General features: G+C 39.5%; 1 protein-coding gene across 8 annotated transcripts in view; it reads left to right on the top strand.

Annotated features, from left to right (window-relative positions):
• adarb1b (adenosine deaminase RNA specific B1b) overlaps window positions 1-23009 on the top strand; it is a 118514-nt gene that overhangs the window by 63936 nt on the left and 31569 nt on the right. For 3 of the 8 annotated variants that reach the window (XM_061842684.1, XM_061842687.1, XM_061842685.1), the window contains exon 3: window positions 4375-4415. The exons of 2 other annotated variants lie outside the window; for them this stretch is intronic. Coding sequence is in view for 1 of the 6 variants with exons in the window: in XM_061842683.1 (XP_061698667.1) it covers window positions 7159-7258 (100 nt within the window). In the remaining 5 variants the exon portion in view is untranslated. Of the gene's footprint in view, window positions 1-4163; window positions 4249-4374; window positions 4416-7010; window positions 7259-23009 lie in introns of those variants that run through there. 3 more of the 8 variants (XM_061842688.1, XM_061842683.1, XM_061842686.1) reach the window with 3 other exon arrangements.

Below are 23009 nucleotides of genomic sequence, written 5' to 3'. Positions count from 1 at the left end.
CAGCATGTTTCATTTAACTGTGATATAATTTAGAGCAGGGGTGTCAAACTAATTTTTGTCGAGGGACACATTGTAGTTATGGTTTCGCTCAGAGGGCCATTATGACTGTTGAAACCGTAAAAATATTTAATCGCCTCATCATATTTAAATCAATATATGAACTATTTCTGGAATAAGAAATCAAAGATAATGAGTTTTTCCATTTTTTTCATGTTTAGTAATTCAAAAATGCTTGTAATATCACAACGTTATCATTTATGGTATGTGATGATTTGAAATTTTGGTCCAGATTTTCTCAAGAACCATGGAAGTTGACAAACTAGATTTGCCTTTGCAGGCCACATAAAATCGTGTGGTAGGCCAGATATGGTCCCCGGTGAGCTTGACACCTGTGTTTTAGACTAACAACCCATTGCAATATCCTATATATTACAATACCCACAACACTGGTATCTTTATGTACATATACCCCTTATCTTGTCTCAGTATATATAATATCAGAGGAGGAGTACCGTTACTATATACATACAGATATAAAGAGCGAGCACTACACTTCATGTACTTGTCAATTAATGTGCTGATCCGTGCATATGACGCATGCAGCGGACACATCGACACACATATCACCACCCTACACTTGATCTCTAATGCTTATCTGTGCATCCCAACAAAACAGAGTGGAGCTCTGCTTATCTATTGGCTTTGATGTGTTTGAGACAGCGTAGTCCAGGTGTAGCTTGAAAGGCTCCAATCTTCTCCCATCTGAGCTGTAAATTGCGTGGGAGAAATGGTTATTTTGCCAATTTGGCTAAATGAATACCAATTTGGAAAATTGCAGGTAAGATTTGCGTAGTTGTTAGATTTCACACTAGAGGGGAACAAAGGCTTTAGCGACTTTGTAGACAAAAAGTCAATCTTCCAAAATTTGACGCTTCAGATACTACACAGTAAGGACAAATGACAATTCAAACATCCTGTTATAAGGATTTGGTTGCCTTGTACTTCAGCAGAAACTTGTCAGTCCAATTATTTTGTTGTTGAACGTCTTTTCCCCTTGTAGCAAACAACCCTCCCCACATTTTTCATGTTTCATATTTTACTGTATTTCTATAGTTAATATCTCAGTAATGCTACTTGTTTTGACCTCCTTGATTGTTGTTGGGTTGGATTAAAAAAGAAAGAAAAGAAACGCTAAATAAATGATTCCCACTACATTTGTGGAGAGGGCAAAGAAGTATTACATCACAACCACCATTACATTTTAGTGCAGAGCCACATTTAGAGTGGCAATCTAATGTTTGTTTTTTTTACACCTTTTTCCCATTCAAGCCACAACACATATTGTGAAATCATCGGTTCAAGTCTCAGTCCAGGTGAAAGGAACAAAGAATAGTTCTTCATAGCAATCAAGGTCGAGGCACAACCTTCAGGCCAAGGCCACAAGCAAAAAAAGTCAGAAAAAGTCTGCTTGAATATTGGAGCTTTATTTGGAATTAGTCAGAGGATCTTTGAAGGTATGTGTTGACTTCCATTTAAATTGAGTTTCAGTAAACAGGTTGTGCAACAGCATTATTTCAGTGGTTTGAAAAGATTAGACAAAATTCTAGTGGTACTGAGTTTAAAATGAGTTTGAAATGATTTATTTTGGTCTAAATTTTATACACTGACAAAAACCTAGCATTTCAACAGGGGTGTGTAGTCTTTTGGTTGCACATGAATATGTGTTGTGTGATTGGCTGATGGTCAGCTCCACTTGCCACCTCATTGAGAAAATTCCCGAAAGAAAATGAATGGCTGGAACTGACTTGGAAATTGCCTGGCAACTTACAGTTGAACCAGCAAACACATTGTTTTTAATTATATACATATATATTTTTAAATCCCCACTTTTCATAACAGTTCCGCCGTGATGGAGGTCAGTAGTCTGAGTGCCCTTCCATTGTTTTTGTGTATCTGCAAGTGACTTCTCAAACTCTCCAAATGGAAAAATCCAACCAGAGTCTATTTATAGAATTATGCACTTTTCTAGCGCAGTCGACAGAGTCCCAACAGATGGGCTCACCACAACAGCCTTGGGTTCTTTCCCTACAAGACTGTTTTTAAGGAGCTTGTTTTTGTCAATGGGTCCTTTTTTTTTTTTTTTTTTTTCCCTCTAGTTAACCCTAAAAATAGGATGCCTGGATTTGGACAGACTTAAATCCCCGCTGTTTAAAACCTCAGTACACTGGCTTAGAGCAGCTCGACTTCAAATGCTGTCGATGAGGTGACATCTGTGTTGAGTGCACTGTATCTTTGAAGAATTTTTGTGAACGCAGTCGTGGAAAGGGGTTGACCACACGCACTTTTGGGAGGATGCCATTCTTCCACTGCAGTAGTAGTGGTTGACTTGGCCAGCTGTAGTTATGCTTGGCTTTTACACATCAACATGATTAGATTCATATCCCTATGTTTTTCTGGATTTTGCCTAGAGATTCTAACTTGCTATGCTTTTTTACCCCAGCATGATCTTACATGGTTTGCACGTAAATACCTACAAATCTCAGAAATTATCATTGAAAACAAGAAAGGAGACACTTTAGTCTGGATGCGTTAATTTTTGGAGTCTCTGAGACTCAAGACTGACTGAGATGCTCAATATATGAATACAATACATATATTAATTCATCCTAGGAATTATATTTGCTTCATTTTGCAGCATCTTTCTAACACTGTACTACACATACTAGATAGATAGATTAGAAATTTTATTTTTAGCCACCTTATACTTCTTGCATTTGCTTGGCGGTTCTTAAGATTTCTCAGTCATCATATGTGCAGTATGCAATTGTTGTTTGGCATTTGTCAACCACAGCATGTTTCCCAATGATGAGAGTTGTTTGCACATGAGATTTTATCTTTATTTACCTGTGTGAAGGCTTGCCTTGAGTTTCAAAGTTTTCTACAATGTTATGTGTACCTTCTCCAGCATATTCTCGTCTTGATCTAATGAAACTGTGTTCAATAATCAAAAATTGTATGCTTTTCATTTTGACGACAAAAGTGAAGGCTCTTAGACCCACAAACAAGTGAAGGTTGTCTGCCAAAGAAGCTTCAGGAAGTAAACTACGCGATAGTAATGTCGGTGGGGACGTTTTTATATTTTAATTTATTATTTACATTTACATCACCATAATTACAATAATTAAAATAAGTCAATATTAAGCCCACATTGTTTATAAAAATATGATGCAGACAAAACAGCAGTAAATTGGCACGCAATATTAGGCTGTTTTTTGTGTGTAACCCACATAGCCTTGCGGTTCTTCCCACAAATGTGGCACCACTTAAAAGGGTAAGAAGTACGATTTCTCGCCGAAAAGTATTGTTACAACAAAGAAATACAAGCGTCGTCACCTTTTACACTCCAGTGGTACCTCTTCTTAAGAACGTCAAAATTCAGGTTATGAAACGTCTCCTCGGAAAAATATTGTCCCTAGTTGCGAAGGAAATTCAGGATACGAAAAGGAAAAAATAGGCGCTGAATTCACCCCCCCCTCAAATTCCACCAAATGTAAACATACTGCATCTTGGTTTGTTTGAGCTGCTCTCCCATTGGCTATCGACATAGCATCTTCCTGGCATCCCATTGGCTTGGAGTAACGTCAGTCTTTACCAATGGTGCTTTGCATTTCCCTTCGACACTTACCACTGTATTTTTAATATCAAAATTACTGTACTTAAATGTTTCAATGTGAATGTACTGAAAATTTGTCAAATAGTAATTTAACTCAAAGATGAAATGTTATTGTATTACTTTTCAAAGTTAAATACACCTTAACTGTGCTCAACAAGGCACTGCACTAGATTAAAAAAACATTTAATTTAGTGATTCTTTTGAGTATGACTAGAGGGCATGATTACTATACTTTTAGGGTCACTGTAGTAAATCGAATATCAGTGCCAAGCCTCTTGGATCAAAGCTGTTTTTCCTTTACATCCACTGTGGGGGTGTGGAAGTGTATTGGTGCCATTCCATGTAGAAAAAAGTTCAGCAAACGTGAAATTTATCATGTTTAAATATGAAATTTGCGACAACTTTTTATATTTTATTTTGGGTCAGCAATATCCTTGTGTTATAGACAATTTTTTTCTGGTTCATCTAACAATCTGCTTTTAAATTCCAGTTGGATGATCCCACACTTTGATTGGTTACACTTTTGCTGTTATCAATCTGTGTGCCTCCCTGGCAACAAAAACATTACAATTCAAGTCAGTGAAATCAAGCAAACGGGACTAAAACATCTGTGGTGTGGGGAGCAAAATGCTGTGGTTTATTGACTTTCCCTCTCCCCCTCTTTTTCTCTCCCTTCCTCCCTCTCTCCCTCCCTCCACTAGGGTTTCCTGTTTACTGATCCATTCAAAAGAGAAAACTAAAGGTGAGTTCGTGTGTATGTGTTTCAACTGACTTGATTTAGTTAATCTTAAGTATTGATTTACTGATTTAACTGATGGGTAAATGCAACTGCTTCCTCACATATTTTGACAGTGACTGAAATCACGTTTTCAATGCTCCTATCCTGTTGCACCAAGCAGCTAAATGTTTTTTTTTTCTTCTAAATTTCATAAAACATGGGCAAATTTTTTTTAATTCTTTAGGATCTTGCCTGTATGTCAGTCATAAAAAATGAAATGAACATCTAATATATAATAACAACATTCATCCATCCATCCATTTTCTGAACCGCTTATCCTCACAAGGGTCACAGGAGTGCTGGAACCTATTCCAGCCATCAACAGGCAGGAGGCAGGGTACACCCTGAACTGGTTGCCAGCCAATCGCAGGGTACACACAGACAAACAACAATTCAAACTCACAATCATGCCTAAGAGCAATTTAGAGTCTCCAATTAATGCATGTTTTGGGGATGTCGGAGGAAACTGGAGTGCCCGGAGAAAACCCACACAAGGACAGGGAGAACATGAAATCTCCACACTGGAGGGGACGGTATTTTGAACCCTGGTACTCGTAACTGTGAGGGCAGTCTAACCAGTTGTATCGCCATAATAACAATGTATATAATAGTATTTCAAAAGCATTGAGTTCATATATTGCTTGGTTGAAAGCAATTGCAACCCTGTCATATAGCCGTAAGGGGGAGCCAACGTTTCACTAATCAAGCTGAATTGCATCAGGGAACAAACAAAAATGCACTCAATGATAAATGGAGCTAAAGAACAGTATTTAACACAAATTATGAAACGTAGATAATACTTTTAGAGAATATCTTCTGCTTACCCTCTTTTGCATTGCAGCATGGGTGGCGGACCTCTTGGGGGGGTCCGGGTGTTTGGGCAAGTTAGTAACTTTGCATGATGAAGTTTCTGGCAATTCATTTGCTTGAAAGTGGCTCTGAAACTTTAGCCGATCTTTTTGGATGAAGTCACAGGCAAAAAAAAATGTGTACAGGGCCTGGATATTATGGAAAATAGCCCCACTGTTATGCTAACAGTGTGGCCTGGGTGCAGAATGGCGTTTTCTGAAAGATAAAAGACTTACTTGCTTGTTTTTAATCCATTTTATTTTATATTTAGATGGTGCGTCGAGATACGGGTTTACTTTGTTTGGTGCCCACACTTGTAACTGAAAAACACCTGTAATGATCTTTCCCCATGGAAATAAATAGAATGTCCTTAATCCATTCCAGCTTCCGATAAAATGAAAAACAAAATGTTTAGAATTTTCTTTGATGCCAAAAACAGTACTCTAAGCTATTACACTTGATTTTTTTTTTTTTAAGTCGTCATAACGCTTTGCTTCAGTTTATTGATTTTGAAAAAAAGTGCCAGATTTCTTTGCTTCAGTTCAATGGACATTAATGCGGCATCCTTGTTTGTGCGTTTTGGCCACAGGGGGGCAGTGTAGAAACATACAACTCTATGATGGAGACGGTCCTCAGCTGGATCACTGGTGTCAAGCTGAACCCTTTGTCCAAATTACATCCATCCATCCAATTTCCAAGCCCGTTATCCTCACATACTTTTCACAAAACTATACCACTGGTCACCTCCTATACAGTTGATATTTTTCCAATTTATTAAGCATTATAAAGTGTTGATAATGACTTGATCTCTTTGATTATACGTCAGTTGCTCAACAAACATGCTTTTTGTTTTTTTTCATTGTTTTTAGTCATTGATGCACATTAAATCAAATTTGAACTGTAATGGCAGTTTTGGCTGCCATGACTAAATTAGCCTGATTGGTGGAGATTTTTATTTGTATTTATTTTTTATAGCTGTAGGAGTGACCGCACGGTTAAGGCTTCATTCAGGTTCAGTACTGTGCTCCTTCAAAATGAAAGCCTAAAATAGCATTGATTTCCAATGTACTAATATATGAAGCTTTTTTTTTTTTTTTTAAGTTAGCCCTCTCACAATGTTTGCGGAGAGGCGGCGTGTTATCAGAATGAAAATATTAATAATCATAGCAGCTCCCTGAACTTCAACTTTTCATCTGGCTTGCCCAAAAGGAACAATTCCCAGGAGTAAAAAAAAGTTGCAATTTGAAACCGTGCACACCTGATCAAAGGTGAGGCATATTTGCTTCTTTTAAATTTTGTAATAGCACATTTATTCAGTTAGCCCTTGATAAAGCTGATTTTTTTTGGGGGGGCACATTCTGTTTAATTGTATATCATTTATGATTTATTTAAATTTATCATTTATATATTACCTATACAGTATTTTGAACTGAAAACTATTGCATATTGTTAAAACATAGTGCAATAAGAATAAAGATGTTCCCCTAACATGAAGAACAATCCTGATTACAATATTGATAAAAGTTAGCATTAAGCAAAGCGATCTTAAAGCTCAGTGGTTGTTTTAAAAGCACAAGTGAGATGTTCAGTGCCTCCAGACAGCCCTTACACTGTATCTCAAATTTTTGCTCACAAGTTGAAGCAAAGAGAGAGAGAGCGAGAGAGAGGGAGATGGAAGGAGAGGGAGGGTGGGGGAATGGAGTAGATCCAAATACATGCTTCAGGTGTGAGCAGTTTTCGGTCATGTGGAGTGAGAACATTCAGCGGGAGGAGAGCAAGGCGCCTACATGCTACGGCCGGCGTGTGATTTAGGTGCAGGTTAGAGGTCTTCAGCAGAGTGTTAGGTACTGAGCAAGCTATGACTCTTCTGACCAACGGCACACAGAATCCGGGCTCGTATTATTGCCTGATTCGACGCAGGTTCAAGAGGCGGCGCAAGAAACGCTCGGAACGCAAAGGTAAACCCTCTGAGCACTGGGACCCTTCATGCCGTTGCTACACTTGGATTGATGTTGGCAAAAAAAGGCAGGAACAATTCTTTCAGTTTTTGTACTTCTATGCCTTACTGTACGAGAGTCAGACCAAAAGTAGGATTTTTATACTCCACTTGTCCAATGTCACTCTATACCAATACTGCAACAGTACCATGACCAAAACCTATTAACAAACAAAAAAAAAAACGTCAGAGCAGTGAAATTAAAACTTGTAACTCCATCTTCTTAATATTTTAAACTTTTTTAAAAATAATCATTTAACAATAAATGATAGTAAATTAAACATAGTACCGGTGATTGCATTATGCTGAGCTATGGATAATGTTTGGTTAAACTAATACGTAAAGCCGTACAATATTTCTTTTGTCTTTTTATTATGGTTATCAACTTAACCCAAAGCTCTTGAGATTAATTAAAGTGAGAAATAAAATTTCCTAGAATTTAACTGATAGTCTTGCACAAACTTCTTTTCTTAGTATACATTGCAAATGTAGGCTGTCATTTTTTTGTGACTGCTTCAGTTGCATACATTTTATCAGTTATATTTTTTAGTAATTTACCTTTAAAAACAGTTGACAAGAGGAAAAAAAATAATGTAATTAAATTTAATGGTGAAATTAATAAATATATACAAATAGTAGGAATATATTCATGATGTAAACCGCAACATTGTTGTAAGTATTAGTAAAACACTCCTGTCTTTTTCTCAGGAACAAGAAGGACATCAAGTTTGAAAACAAAAAAATCCCAATAAGCATTCTATATGTTTCATTATTAACTCTGCGTATCTACTACTCCAGTCAATATAGTAATCCTTATAGTTATCCTTCTAAAGCCACTATTCTTCGATTCTCCCTTTTTCCACAAAAAATTCTGTTTGACCCTAAACAATAAAGAAGGGTGGATCTTAACAGTTTAAATACATAGTTTTTTTTTTTTTTATTTGTGACATGGTGTTGAATATGCACCTTAATGCTGGACAAATGTATTGGGACACCTCCTTACTTCCCTGTTGTAAATTGTGGCATACACACCTCACTTCTCCCCTTGTTTGACAATGATCCTACTTTCTAAAAAACTATGGCATCCATATCTGGAAATGTCAAATAAATTAAAATTATACCTCTCACATTTGTACTTTTCTGTTTGCTTCTATTTTTCAGTCTATTCATTGCTCTTAGTAAATCAGATGTTGCTTTTAAGGACCATTTATCCACAAGTACACAGCTATAAGGAAAAGGATGCCTTCATGAAGAGTTTGAAATTATAGCTTTCCTCGCGCAACAAAGCACTTGTTCTACATGTCCGCATGTCTCTGGCTACATTGTACAACAATTTCTCAAAAGTCAGATGTTGCCTTCAGGGAAATCTTAAATCACAGCTTTCTTCCCAGAACTGATCTTTTTCCAAATGCGTGTCTATCGGTCCAGATGTGTATCTACCCAACAGTCTTTATTGCCATGTTTTCACCCATCAAAAAAAAAAAAGGCGACTTCCTAGACAATCTGGAATCAAAGGTTTTCTCCCACCACTGAGGACAGCAGATATCACACATTTTGAGTTTATGACTTTCTCTGAGCTACAGTATAAGGCGCTTGACTTTGGTGCTCTCACTATCCAGCATATGTGGTGTGTGGCCATATGATACTATCCCTTAAGTGGATATAATACGATGCCGGGAGCAGGGACAGCGTCTCTGTTTCTTCCTCTGAGGATTAAGGCACACAGCCAAGTTAGTAATGACCAAGTCAGCCAGATCTGGCCAGCAATATTGGGCAGGCGCTCGCTTTGATACTTCGCCACTTCTACCCTCAGCCCCCACTTCTTTTGTCAAGCCTGCTCCATTGAGCCATATAAGTCCACCGCTGCTGATGCTGCATTTTTTGTCCCCGATCCTCCCTTGAGCTCCGTTTGCTGTGTGACTGACTACATCTATCAGCGTTACACAGTTCTATTGCCCCTCCTTCTTAGCCTCCCTTATCACCGGGGTACTAAAAGTGGCACTTTCTCAGTCCTACAAGAGATCCGGTACTGTAAGCTATCGTTTTTGCTGGATATATTTACGCTGCATCTCCAGGTGGCCAAATATGACTTAATGCATGTACTGTATAGTGAACCCCTGCCAGTTTGCAGTTCTCTGTTCACAAATGAATCTACAGTACATATATATATATATATATATATATATATATATATATATATATATATATATATTTTTTTTTTTTTTGTGACAGGAGCCCAAAAACCACAGGATATCATAGTATTTTGTGTATTTATAATTAAAACTATTAAGATAGTTATAAACATTTTTAGGCAGACTTTAGTTCTCGTACTCTTGGTTTATCACTTTTCACGATATACTGTAGAGCTACGTCCCTATCCCCGCTTCCAAGAAATAGTTGTGCTCGTGTTTAAGTCGTTAAATAATAATAAATAGATGACAAAAATACATTAATGCTCTACATTACAATGGACCTTTGTGTATTCATTGTTTGGTATGCAAAAATTCACCCTTTAGATGAGATAATTCGCACATTATTCATCGAACTCCATGCTGAATTGTGGGTTTTAGTTTTTTTCCTCAATCCACTACTTATTTACCATATTTTCCACACTATAAGGCGCACTGCATTATAGGGCGCACCTTCAATGGATGGCCTAGTTTAACTTTTTTTTTTTTTTGTATGTAAGGTGCACCGCTTTACAAGGTGCATTGAATAGACGCTACAGTAAAGGCTGGGGTTACATTATGCATCCATTAAATGGAGCCACACTAAAGGCTCAATATTGATCCATACATAAGGCAAACCGGATTATAAGGCGCGCCGTTGGCTTTTGAGAAAATTAAAGACTTTTAGGTCCGCCTGATAGTGCGGAAAATACGTTACATTTTCTTTTTTTTCCCTTTATATTTATAGAGATTGTGAACTATTTACTGATTTTCACAATTCACAGTTAAGCTAGGTCCATTTCCCATGTGAATAGCGAGAGTCCATTGTACTCCACTCCATGCTATGGGCAATTGTTTTGCTTATTTAATAATCAAAACGACTCTAATGTAGCATGTTTATTCCAAACTTAATGCTCAATGCCTGGGGTCACCAACCTTTTTGAGCCTGAATGCTACTTCATGAGCACCAATCATCTGAAGGGCTACATGACCTGTTTGTGGCAAACTTCCAAAATAACAAAACATATACTTTATAATCATCATCTTCTTCTTCTTTTCCTTTCGGCTTGTCCCGTTAGGGGTCGCCACAGCGTGTCATCTTTTGCCATCTTAGCCTATCTCCTGCATCTTCCTCTCTAACCCCAACTGCCCTCATGTCTTCCCTCACCACATCCATAAACCTTCTCTTTGGTCTTCCTCTCGTTCTTTTGCCTGGGAGCTCCATCCTCAGCATCCTTCTACCAATATACTCACTCTCTCGCCTCTGAACATGTCCAAACCATCGAAGTCTGCTCTCTCGAATCTTGTCTCCAAAACATCCAGCTTTGGCTGTCCCTCTAATGAGCTCATTTCTAATCCTATCCAACCTGGTCACTCCGAGCGAGAACCTCAACATCTTCATTTCTGCCACCTCCAGTTCAGATTCCTGTTGTTTCTTCAGTGCCACTGTCTCTAATCCGTACATCATGGCCGGCCTCACCATTGTTTTGTAAACTTTGCCCTTCATCCTAGCAGACACTCTTCTGTCACATAACACACCAGACACCTTTCGCCAGCTGTTCCAACCTGCTTGGACCCGTTTCTTCACTTCCTGACCACACTCTCCATTGCTCTGTATTGTTGACCCCAAGTATTTGAAGTCGTCGACCCTCGCTATCTCTTCTCCCTGTAGCCTCACTCTTCCCCCTCCACTTTTCTCATTCACGCACATACATTCTGTTTTACTTCGGCTAATCTTCATTCCTCTCCTTTCCAGTGCATGTCTCCATCTTTCCAATTGTTCCTCTGCATGCTCCCTGCTTTCACTGCATATGACAATATCATCTGCGAACATCATGGTCCAAGGGGATTCCAGTCTAACCTCATCTGTCAGCCTATCCATTACCACTGCAAACAGGAAGGGGCTCAGAGCTGATCCCTGATGCAGTCCCACCTCCACCTTAAATTCCTCTGTCACACCTAAGGCACACCTCACCATTGTTCTGCTGCCATCATACATGTCCTGTACTATTTTAACATACTTCTCTGCCACACCAGACTTACGCATGCAGTACCACAGTTCCTCTCTTGGTACTCTGTCATAGGCTTTCTCTAGATCCACAAAGACGCAATGTAGCTCCTTCTGACCTTCTCTGTACTTTTCCACGAGCATCCTCAAGGCAAATAATGCATCTGTGGTACTCTTTCTAGGCATGAAACCATACTGTTGCTCGCAGATACTTACTTCTGTCCTGAGTCTAGCCTCCACTACTCTTTCCCATAACTTCATTGTGTGGCTCATCAACTTTATTCCTCTATAGTTCCCACAGCTCTGAACATCCCCTTTGTTCTTAAAAATGGGAACTAGAACACTTTTCCTCCATTCTTCAGGCATCTTTTCGCCCGCTAGTATTCTGTTGAATAAGTTGGTCAAAAACTCCACAGCCATCTCTCCAAATTGCTTCCATACCTCTACCGGTATGTCATCAGGACCAACTGCCTTTCCAGTTTTCATCCTTTGTAGTGCCTTTCTGACTTCCCCCTTAGTAATCATTTCCACTTCCTGGTCCTTCACTCTTGCCTCTTCAACTCTTCCTTCTCTCTCATTTTCTTCATTCATCAACTTCTCAAAGTATTCTTTCCATCTATTTAGTACACTACCGGCACCAGTCAACACATTTCCATCTCTATCCTTAATCACCCTGACCTGCTGCACATCCTTCCCATCTCTATCCCTCTGTCTGGCCAACCTGTAGAGATCCTTTTCTCCTTCTTTCGTGTCCAACCTGGTGTACATGTCTTCATATGCCTCTTGTTTAGCCTTTGCCACCTCTACCTTTGCCCTACGTCGCATCTCGATGTACTCCTTTCGCCTCTCCTCAGTCCTCTCAGTATCCCACTTCTTCTTCGCTAATCTCTTTCCTTGTATGACTCCCTGTATTTTGGGGTTCCACCACCAAGTCTCCTTCTCCCCTTTCCTACCAGATGACACACCAAGTACTCTCCTGCCTGTCTCTCTGATCACCTTGGCTGTCGTCGTCCAGTCTTCCGGGAGCTTCGGTTGTCCATCGAGAGCCTGTCTCACCTCTTTCCGGAAGGCTGCACAACATTCTTCCTTTTTCAGCTTCCACCACATGGTTCTCTGCTCTACCTTTGTCTTCTTAATCTTCCTACCCACCACCAGAATCATCCTACATACTACCATCCTATGCTGTCGAGCTACACTCTCCCCTACCACTACTTTACAGTCAGTAACCTCCTTCAGATTACATCGTCTGCACAAAATATAATCTACCTGCGTGGTTCTACCTCCGCTCTTGTAGGTCACTATATGTTCCTCCCTCTTCTGGAAATAAGTGTTCACTACAGCCATCTCCATCCTTTTTGCAAAGTCCACCACCATCTGCCCTTCAAAGTTCCTTTCCTGGATGCCGTACTTACCCATCACTTCTTCATCGCCCCTGTTTCCTTTACCAATATGTCCATTACAATCTGCACCAATCACAACTCTCTCGCTGTCTGGGATGCTCAGAACTACTTCATCTAGTTCCTTCCAGAATTTCTCTTTCAACTCTAGGTCACATCCTACCTGTGGTGCATAGCCGCTAACTACATTATACATAACACCCTCAATTTCAAATTTTAGTCTCATCACTCGATCTGATACTCTTTTCACCTCCAAGACATTCTTAGCCAGCTCTTCCTTTAAAATAACCCCTACTCCATTTCTCTTCCCATCTACTCCGTGGTAGAATAATTTAAACCCTGCACCCAAACTTCTAGCCTTACTACCTTTCCACCTGCTCTCTTGGATGCACAGAATATCAACCTTTCTCCTAATCATCATGTCAACCAACTCCTGTGCTTTTCCTGTCATAGTCCCAACATTCAAAGTCCCTACACTCAGTTGTAGGCTCTGTGTATTCCTCTTTTTCTTCTGACGCTGGATCCGGTTTCCTCCTCTTCTTTGTCTTCGACCCACAGTAGCTGAATTTCCACCGACGTCCTGCAGGTTAGCAGTGCCGGGGGCGGGCGTTGTTAACCCGGGCCACGACCGATCCGGTATGGGATTCTTTAGATGAACGCTCATATTTGTTTGGCACAGTTTTTACGCCGGATGCCCTTCCTGACGCAACCCTCTGCATTTATCCGGGCTTGGGACCGGCCTACAGATTGCACTGGTTTGTGCCCCCATAGGGCTGCATTACTTTATAATCATATAAATACTTAATATTATACATTATTTTAAAAATTTCAGTAATGTAAGCAATTCAATTAAAAAATTAAAGCACAAATAATAAAAACAATAACAAATAATAACTTGTGACCTGTGCCATCTTTCGAACTGCCTCCCGGGCGCCTTAAGTGGTTCTCGTGGGCAACCATGCGCCCATGGGCACATCATTGATTACCACTGCTCTATGCTTTGCCTTTGACTGACTTAGTCATTTTTGATGTCCTTATTTGTGGAACATGCGAAGACGCAGGGGTGTATACATTCCCAATTTTTCTATTTTGATGTCATGCGGGTAATGCAAAATTCACAGTGTGATATCTGATGTGTCCACATTGTCCACATTTGGAATAAATTGATTGCAATCTGAAGATATCTTATTTCGTGTTTTTTGTTTTTCAATTGCAATATATTATGCAATTTAAGCAAAATAATAATTAAAAAAAACATCATCACTTAAACCATGTAGAGTCATTCCAGCTATTGAAGACCTCCTGAGAGTTAGTAGCTCATACTATCTGGATGAACAAGGTCAGATAGAAGGAACAATCATGGGTAGGGTGATGTGTCACTGACTCTTAGAATAAAATCTCATCCCTTTGTCCCTGGGACAGTGAGGTCAGATTCAGTACCATGACGCTACAGTAGATACTCCCATCAAGTGCAGATTAATGATCTCTTTGAGGGTCCTTCAACATGTCAATGTAAGCTGGACCAGGGTCAGCTTGTTGATGAACCCTATCTGTACCTATAATTCACTCCACACTGCTGTCCTGAATAGAACGTGTCATCTTTTTTTCACGTGTTAAAACTTCCAGAGTTTTTGGTGAAAAACTAACCATGACATGATATGACGGACATTGTGCTTTTCGTTGCTATTTTAAACATTGACTAGGTGTCTTTCAAAATTCATAAAGATTTATAGTGGACTTAACATCCCATTGTGGTCTTCCACTTAGAGCAGCTGGAACAATTATTTAGCGTGTCATGATTTTTCTCACTAGATACATTTCCAACTGTGCTTCCAAAGATTGACGAAAATTTGATCAGATTGGAAACACCCAGCCCTCCCCAAAGGCGCTCACATTTTTGCCAGGGATTTTAACAAGACCAATCCAAAGACTCTACTCCCCAATTTCTACTCCCACCAGTTTGCATACCGCCTGAAGAGATCAACTGAGGACACCAACGCTATAGTGTTGCAAGTTGTGCTGAGACACCTGGAACAACCGCAGTGCTACGCGAGGAAGCTCTTTGTGGATTAAAGCTCAACCTTTAACCCAATAATACCTGATATTCTGTTGATGAAACTAGACGTCCCAAGCCTGCCTTCTCTCACACGCACCTGAATGAAGGACCTTTTAACCAATAGACCGGCTCCCACCTGTCCTCTACCCACACACTGAGCATCAGCTCACCACTGGGCTGCGTGCTGAGCCCCCTCCTGTGTTGTCTCTACACCTTTGACAGCAGCCCAGTCCACAATAATAATAATATCATTCGCAGATGACACAACAGTAGTAAGGCTGATCTCAGAAAGATAAGACAGCCTACAGAGACGAACCTGGTGTTCAGACAACAATCTAGGGTACATAAACACTACATACTGTCTTAGAGTGTGAGGTGGCTGAAGTTGTCCAACTTAAAATGTTTTGGCATTTCTCTCTCGATAACAACGTGACAAAATGAGATTTAGCCCTTAATCTTTTGCTTCTTATAAACTGCTGGTCTAAAATACTAAGCGATGCAGCACCATCATATTCAGGTGTCAGTTTTCCAAAGTTCCACAGGCACTTTGTTGGTTGCTTGAGCACTGAGCACACCGCAACATTCGTCAACAAGCTGCACACATTCTTACTAATGCACACATTCACACATCTTTGGACTTGGCCATACACCCGGATCCCCAGAGGCACTTTGTGTTTAGCTGTGTCATAAATCAGAGCTGTCACAGAAATATTAAGGCACAGGGAGAAAAGACATGTGCCAGGTGCCCAGCAACCTTGAAAAGAAAAAAACATTGTGAAAAGATTGCAAGATTTTTTTTTTTGTTCTAAAGCCACTAACCAGTCTCCTTTTTACAATCTGAAGTCAACTGTTTCTCACTGTTGGAATTGCATGTTGTCTTTGTTAGCTACATGTGTTTCACTGTAACAGCCAATACTCATGAGACATGCCATTTAGGATTTGACTGGCTGCCTCACTCATGCAATTTTGACGGCTCAACAACTCTGATCCCAACTGTTTGTACAATTCGATGATTTAATAACTGTGTGTAGTTGCCGTGTAACTGAATCGTCAAATGGGAAGCAGGAATGAGCACAAGGAATACACTTGCCAATACAACTGGGACTCCATCACGTCCCAGTTACACTTACTCTCCTGGCTGTCACTGATTCTGCAAAGCAATGTAGAAAAAAAAATCTTCTTGAATGCATCCATCAAATGGCACCAGTTCAGCAATCTGAATCTCAAGCTTAAATGTATTCTAACATTTTATGCATTTTTTTATGCCTAAACCCCCAGATAAGAAGGTATTCTCTCTTAACTGGAAGATGAAAAAGGGGAGCACATAACTTTTTTTTTTTTGCCTGCCTCCGATAGTTGTGCCTCTGCATTTTAGAATTCATTTTAAGATTATGCTATCCATATTCAAATCTCTAAACGGTCTTGCCACGTCTTAAGTTTCTGAGTTGCTCCATTCCTATGTCCCTTCCCGATGCCTCAGGTCACCTGACCAGCTGCACCTGGATGTACAGAAGTCTTAGGTGGAAGCATAGATGGGATGGAGCCTTTTCTGTTTCTGGTACCAAACTGGAAAATATAAGGATACAACAGAAGAAACTAGGCAAACTGTTACCTTATTTGACACTTAAAACTCTTCTGCTTATCAATTTTATTGTTTTTTTGTTTGTTTTTTTTATGCTTTTGGGACCTGTTTTACAAAGGCTTGATACAACCAGTTGGTCCGCTACCTGTTTCCAACACCACCTTTAAATCACTTGCTAATTGGCTCACATTTGTTTTCATGTCAACAAACAACTGTGTGTCTTTCAGCAGCACCAGAGATTTGCATTTGAAAATATTGTATATCATTTATGATTGTCAGCCCAGACCGATTTCCAAAATTTGGGGTGGCAAAATCACTTTATCTCTCCAAAGGCACCGATTACCAAATCAGGATAATCTTTTAGTGACATCCAAGAATCTGGACTTAGCTGGACATTTGATTGTAATGGATTTAAAAGTGCTTACATTTGTGCTGATTAGTTGTGTGTGTGTGTGTGTGTGAGAGAGAGAGAGAGAGAGAGAGAGAGAGAGAGAGAGAGAGAGAGAGATAGAGAGAGAGAGAGAGATAGAGAGAGAGAGAGAGAGAGAGAGAGAGAGATAGAAGAGAGGAGCTGAGAGAGCGATCGCGATCTCTCGGCTCGAGATGAGCTCTCGCTCTCTCTCTCTCTCTCTCTCTCTCTCTCTCTCTCGTCTCTCTCTCAGCGCTCGAGCCTTTTTGGCAGAAGCCCAACCCTTTTCTGTTAGGGTGCCGGGACCTATATATGGACTCCACCATGGTGTATTACCTGGTCAGCAGTAAAGCAGAAGAGAGGATTATTCTGTCCATCAACCCCCCTCTCTTCCCACTCCACCCAAAAAAAGCTATTTCTATTAAAATGTCATCTTCTTTGATGAAGTAATCATCGGGCTGCCAAAGCTTTATTGAAGAAAGTAATGGGATTCGAGGATGGTGACAGTAGCACTCAATGATCTAATGTCATACGCAGATGGTTAACAATGATCTCCCAAATTTCTCCTTGTCATTCCTCTTCTGACTTTCTGATTTGCACCGTACACTATTTTCGCACTGGTTTTAGACTTTTAGATTTCGAATTTTCTTCAACCTTTTCTACCTTTGCCTCTTTCACCCATAAGCCCCACTCTTGTTTAATGTTTTACATATGGCAGATTTGTCAACAGATGTTGTCAAATGAGCCAGTGACTTTTTTTCTTAATCTTAACTGACTCTCTAGGGTTCTTGTTCCCCTTACTGGGGATTCTGTGCTGTGCTCTTATAGTCATTATCGGATGGCCATTCCTTGGAACAAAAGCAACAGTACTTTCTCAATTTTTGAGTATTTTTGTAAGCATGGACTGAACGTCAAGACTTTTAGAAATACTTTTGTCAACTTTTTACACAGGTCAAAGATTCGTTACATGTCACGTAATTGTTCTTGACAGCAGACAATTCTAACCTTGTATGTGTTTTCTAGTAGCCAAAACAGGTTTCTGCCAGACCGCCTATCTTGTTTCTTTGACTGAACATCAGGTTGGCTAAGGTTGGCTCATACCCGTCTCTTTTCTAGCTCTTCTAGAGATTATATTTTTGAGGTTGGCTTACTTTTCCATTTTTTTATAATATAAAAAAACACAATTGTGTGATATTAGTTAAAGTAGACTATTTATTCTTTTAATCTAGATGATCAGACCACATTTTATGACCAATATATGTAGAAATTTAAGAAATTCCAAATGGTTCAGATACCTTTGTGTCACTTGAAATGTTTCTTTTGCAATTTCTTTTCGAGACCTTTTCTGTCAATGATGCACACTAGGAGACTACAATGTTGAAATCTGTCATGATACTCATTTTTTTTTTTTTTGTCTGCCATAAACATCCAATTGAAACAAAGGCTTGAAACATTTCACTGTGTGCGTGGCGGACTAGTACAACACAAGTTTCACTTTTTGAAACAAAATATTGAAATAAACGGACTTGCCTCTATTAAAAGTTTTATGGCAGATGTTTGTATGTGCTCTTGCCATTGGTTAATGACCACTTCAGGCTCTACGAGAATCAGACTTCTCACCGAAAGAAAGCTGGAGTAGGCTCCACTACACCTGTAACCCTGGTGAGGATAGGCGGTTTAAATAATGGATGCATGAATGTTTTTGAATGTGTGAGGCAGGCATTGATTGCCTGGTGGGCCAATAAGTCTGCGTTGAGAATACTGAAGAGGACTGTCTCATGGCAGCCTCTCCTTCACATACCATTTCCCTTGGTCATTTGTCTCTGTCCACTTTCTTTCTGCTTTCCCTTTTTTCCCCTCCACCCTTCATACTATAGATGTGTTCTCATTTTGGACCCTGGTCAGCTATGATCTGTTTTTTTTCCATTATTATAGTAGGACTTAGTTTTTCCTCCTTTCCCCTCATGCAATATTTTAACATTTTCATAAAATGACAGGTAATTTCTGCTTGTATTTGTATTCCAGTTCTTTTGAGTGTCCACATGTTAGCGTGTCATTTGTGAGCGTAACTGTGTGTCATCATGTTTCTTTGTAGAATTGGAGGACTTGATTCATGGTTAAGATGGGATGTGTTTTGATAAAGCATATACATTGTGCCCAGTAACAGCTATTTGCATCTTGAACTACTAAAACAGCATCTGACATACGCCGCTGTGTGGGGGCGCCATCTACATGTAGACCAGGGGTCACCAATGCAGTGCCTGCGGGCGTATGGTAGCCCGCGAGGACCATATAAGGCACCCGTGAGGTATGTTCTAAAAATACCATAGGCCACAAATTATTCCTATTATTTGTGCTTTAAATTTTGAATCTGACTTGCTTACATTAATTAAAATTTGAAAAATACCTGTAATGTTATTTACTCCAATGAATTGAAACAAAAATATTTTATGTACGTGTAATGCACTGAGTCTGAAATTTGCCACAAACAGGTCAAGTCGCCTTTCATACGATTGGTGCGCACGAAGTAGCCCTCAGCCTCAAAGAGGTTGCTGAGGCCTGATGTAGACACTTGCGCAAGTCACGGAAAGTTTTCACCCGTCTAAATCGGAACAAAAGTTGATTTTTAGTTGCGTACTGGAATACCTTAATCACGGAAACATCCTCTCTGAGACAGGATGTTGTAATGACGACAAAAGGAAACACCAAAACGGTCTTTGTGGTCAACTGGAGACATGGGCATGGACTGAGGTTAGGTTCATGTTGATCGCCAAAGCTAACACTACTAGCCTTAACACATTCACTATCATTGACTGCTTGAGAAGTTAAATATGTTAACTGGGAAGGCTGGTATTGGATTTATACCAGCAGTAGTGGGACGGTGGCGAGGAGTAGAATATGGGCAGCGACACAAAGTGAAGTTTTGTCAACAGATTATCATGTACAATAATGAGCAGAAAACAACTGTGCGCTAACAAGACCTTCATTCATCATAAAAGTAAAAATCTTAGTCTGACCATGTCCGATCAATCAGTGGTGCTTTGAGTTATGGCTTTAATTTGTTCTGCTTAAAACTCAACACATTCATTCCTCATTCATCTTCCTCCTTTGAAAGAATGGAAATACCACTAATGAATTCCAGACCCCCATTGCACTTCTTCTGGTATGTGTGCTGTGGCAACCAGAAGAGGCAGTAGAGTACAGAAATAGAGTACAAATATATGGGAAAACGACACTCATTAGTGCGCAGTAGGCTGACACAATTTTTTTCATTTTTATTTTTGCAAAGGATAGTGTTTTGTTAAATTGTCTGCATGTGTTGTGTCACTGTTTATGTTCATATCTTTTGGTGAAATGGTTATAAGACTATTGATGCTTTCCCTGAGCTTCTTTGTTACGTTTTGCATTTTGTGTTTGCATTAAGCAAGCAAAAATCCTGCAGGCAAAGAATTTTTTTGTTTTACGTTTAGTTTGATGGTAAACGTCAACTGTAAGCAGATTTAAACAGCTTGAATACTTTTTGTGTTTTTTGGATTAGTCACTCTCTGCCAAACTGCTTTTTATAGTTAAAAGAGTTGAGATTGCTGTCACCATAAGGCATTGTTTTTAGAATTTTTGCTTGCAAGTCAAGGTAAAAAAAAATAAAAATCACCAGAGCAATCGCTTGTGTCTTGAAATGTAAAGCGTAACAGAATCTTCTTAACTACTATGGTGTAGTATTTTGTTAAAGCCCTAGAGATTAAAGATGTACAACAGTTGTGAAACATAATCTAAACTTCACGGTAAATCACCAGTTTGCCTCATTATATTGCTGCTGGAACACTGTCAACTGCTACATCCATATAAGGTAATATATTGGGGGTCATGTCTCAGAACGGGGGGGGGGAGTACAGTCATGTCATAATAGAATTATGTTTCAGTACAAGAGAGCACAACACTGAGTCAAATTTTTTGGTTAATTACATTCTCCGTTCGTAGGTCTTTCATGTCTTATTGCAGCCACAGCTACCTTATCTGTCTAGCATTCGTTATTATTTGTCAAGCGCCATATAATTTGTAAGTTGCACGATATACTGTAAACCAGACCATATAAAGCTATTTGGAACCAATGTTTACCATTGGTCTCCCTGGAGGTAGAAGCTATTGATGCCTTCTTATCCCCATCATGCAGTGTTTTGTTTTTTTTTTCAGGGAAACAGCAGAGCAGTAGGGGTCCACTTGGCATTAAAAAAAAGTAAATAGATATCAAGACATATGGGTATATGATTGAGAAACAAAAATGTATATTTGTATTTGAAGAATCTTGTTGCTACTTCCTTTGTGGCTATTAGATTTCCCAACCCACACAAATGCATATTTTATGTTTGGATATCTGTCTGTATCGACGTGCTATGAGGTCGTCAGTCTACAGCAGCCTCTTCTTGCCACCCAGCCACTCACTGATGATTTATGAGTACTCGTGAAACAGTCCAGTTTGTGGGTCCCTGGGACGAATTTCTAGTGGAACATCTGAAGTTGAACATAATCCCTTCCAGTAAGATGGGCGACTTTTTCAGAATTCAGAATTTTTTACATTTGCCGATCAATCAAGGGAAAGAGGGAGTGGTCTACTTGTGTTTGAGTGTTGAGTTGCTTCACATTGAGATTAGTTAGTTCACTTTGTGGTATATATTCAATTTTGCTTTTTTCTTTTGTAAATGATTGCAGAGTTAGTCATATTAAATTGAGGAGCCATGACAGAAATTTCAAACTGGTCATCATCCTTGGGGTCCTCGTCTCGTGACATCTCATTTGTTCAGATTTGTTGAGGTTGCTGGCATTAAACAGCAAACCGTTTTCATCAAGCTCTAAACTTTACAACTTCAGAGGACTAACTGGCTTTTGTATACTTGTCTTAAGGCACTTTAGTCTATCACTAACCTATGTTAACACAGTAATAGTAATTTGGCCATCCATCCATTTTCTGAACTGCTCAGTAAATATTTGTATCCTGCTAATTTGCCATTCATAGTTGTTTACTCGCTGTAATGTGGTTTAATCCAGACTTCCACTACAATTGGACCATCTACAGTGAAGACAATAAGTATTTAAACACCCTGCTATATTTCAAGTTCTCCCACTTAGAAATCATGGAGGGTCTGAAATTTTCATTGTAGGTGCATGTCCACTGTGAGAGAGATAATCTAAAAAGAAAAATCCAGAAATCACAATGTATGATTTTTTTTTTTTTAACGACTTTGTGTGATACAGTTGCAAATAAGTATTGCAACACCTGAGAAAATCAATGTTAATATTTGGTACAGGAGCGTTTGTTTGCAATTACAGAGGTCAAACATTTCCTGTAGTTGTTCACCAGATTTGCACACACTGCAGGAAGGATTTTGGCCCACTCCTCCACACAGATCTTGTCTAGATCACACAGGTTTCTGGGCTGTTGCTGAGAAACACGGTGTTTCAGCTCCTTCCAAAGATTTTCAATTGGGTTTAGGTCTGGAGACTGGCTCGACCACACCAGAGCCTTGATATGCTTCTTACGGAGCCACTCCTTGGTTTTCCTGGCTGTGTCTGTCGAGTCATTGTCATGTTGAAAGAGCCAGCTGCGACCCATCTTCAATGCTCTGACTGAGGGAAAGAGGTTGTTCACCAAAATCTCACAATACATGGCAGCGGTCATCCTCTCCTTAATACAGTGCAGTTGTTCTGTCCCATGTGCACCCCCAAAGCATGATGGTACCACCCCCATGCTTCACAGTAGGAATTGTGTTCTTGGGATGGAACTCATCATTCGTCTTCTTCCAAACACGGTTAGTGGAATTATGACAACTCTTTGGTCTTGGCCATGTTACAAGTTTGAGTCTTTCTGATTGTATGGTGTGGACAGGTGTCTTTATTCAGCTAACGACCTCACACAGATGCATCTGATTCAGGATAATACATGGAGTGGAGCTGGACTTTTAAAGGCGGACTAACAGGTCTTTGATAGTCAGAATTCTAGCTGACAGGTGTTCAAATACTGATTTGCAGCTGTATCACACAAACAAATTGGTAAAAAAAATCATACATTGTGATTTCTGGATTTTTCTTTTTAGATGG

Source organism: Syngnathoides biaculeatus, chromosome 14, assembly GCF_019802595.1.
Source record: "Syngnathoides biaculeatus isolate LvHL_M chromosome 14, ASM1980259v1, whole genome shotgun sequence".
NCBI classification, from domain to species: domain Eukaryota; kingdom Metazoa; phylum Chordata; class Actinopteri; order Syngnathiformes; family Syngnathidae; genus Syngnathoides; species Syngnathoides biaculeatus.
This window is presented reverse-complemented; position numbering and strand designations above follow the sequence as displayed.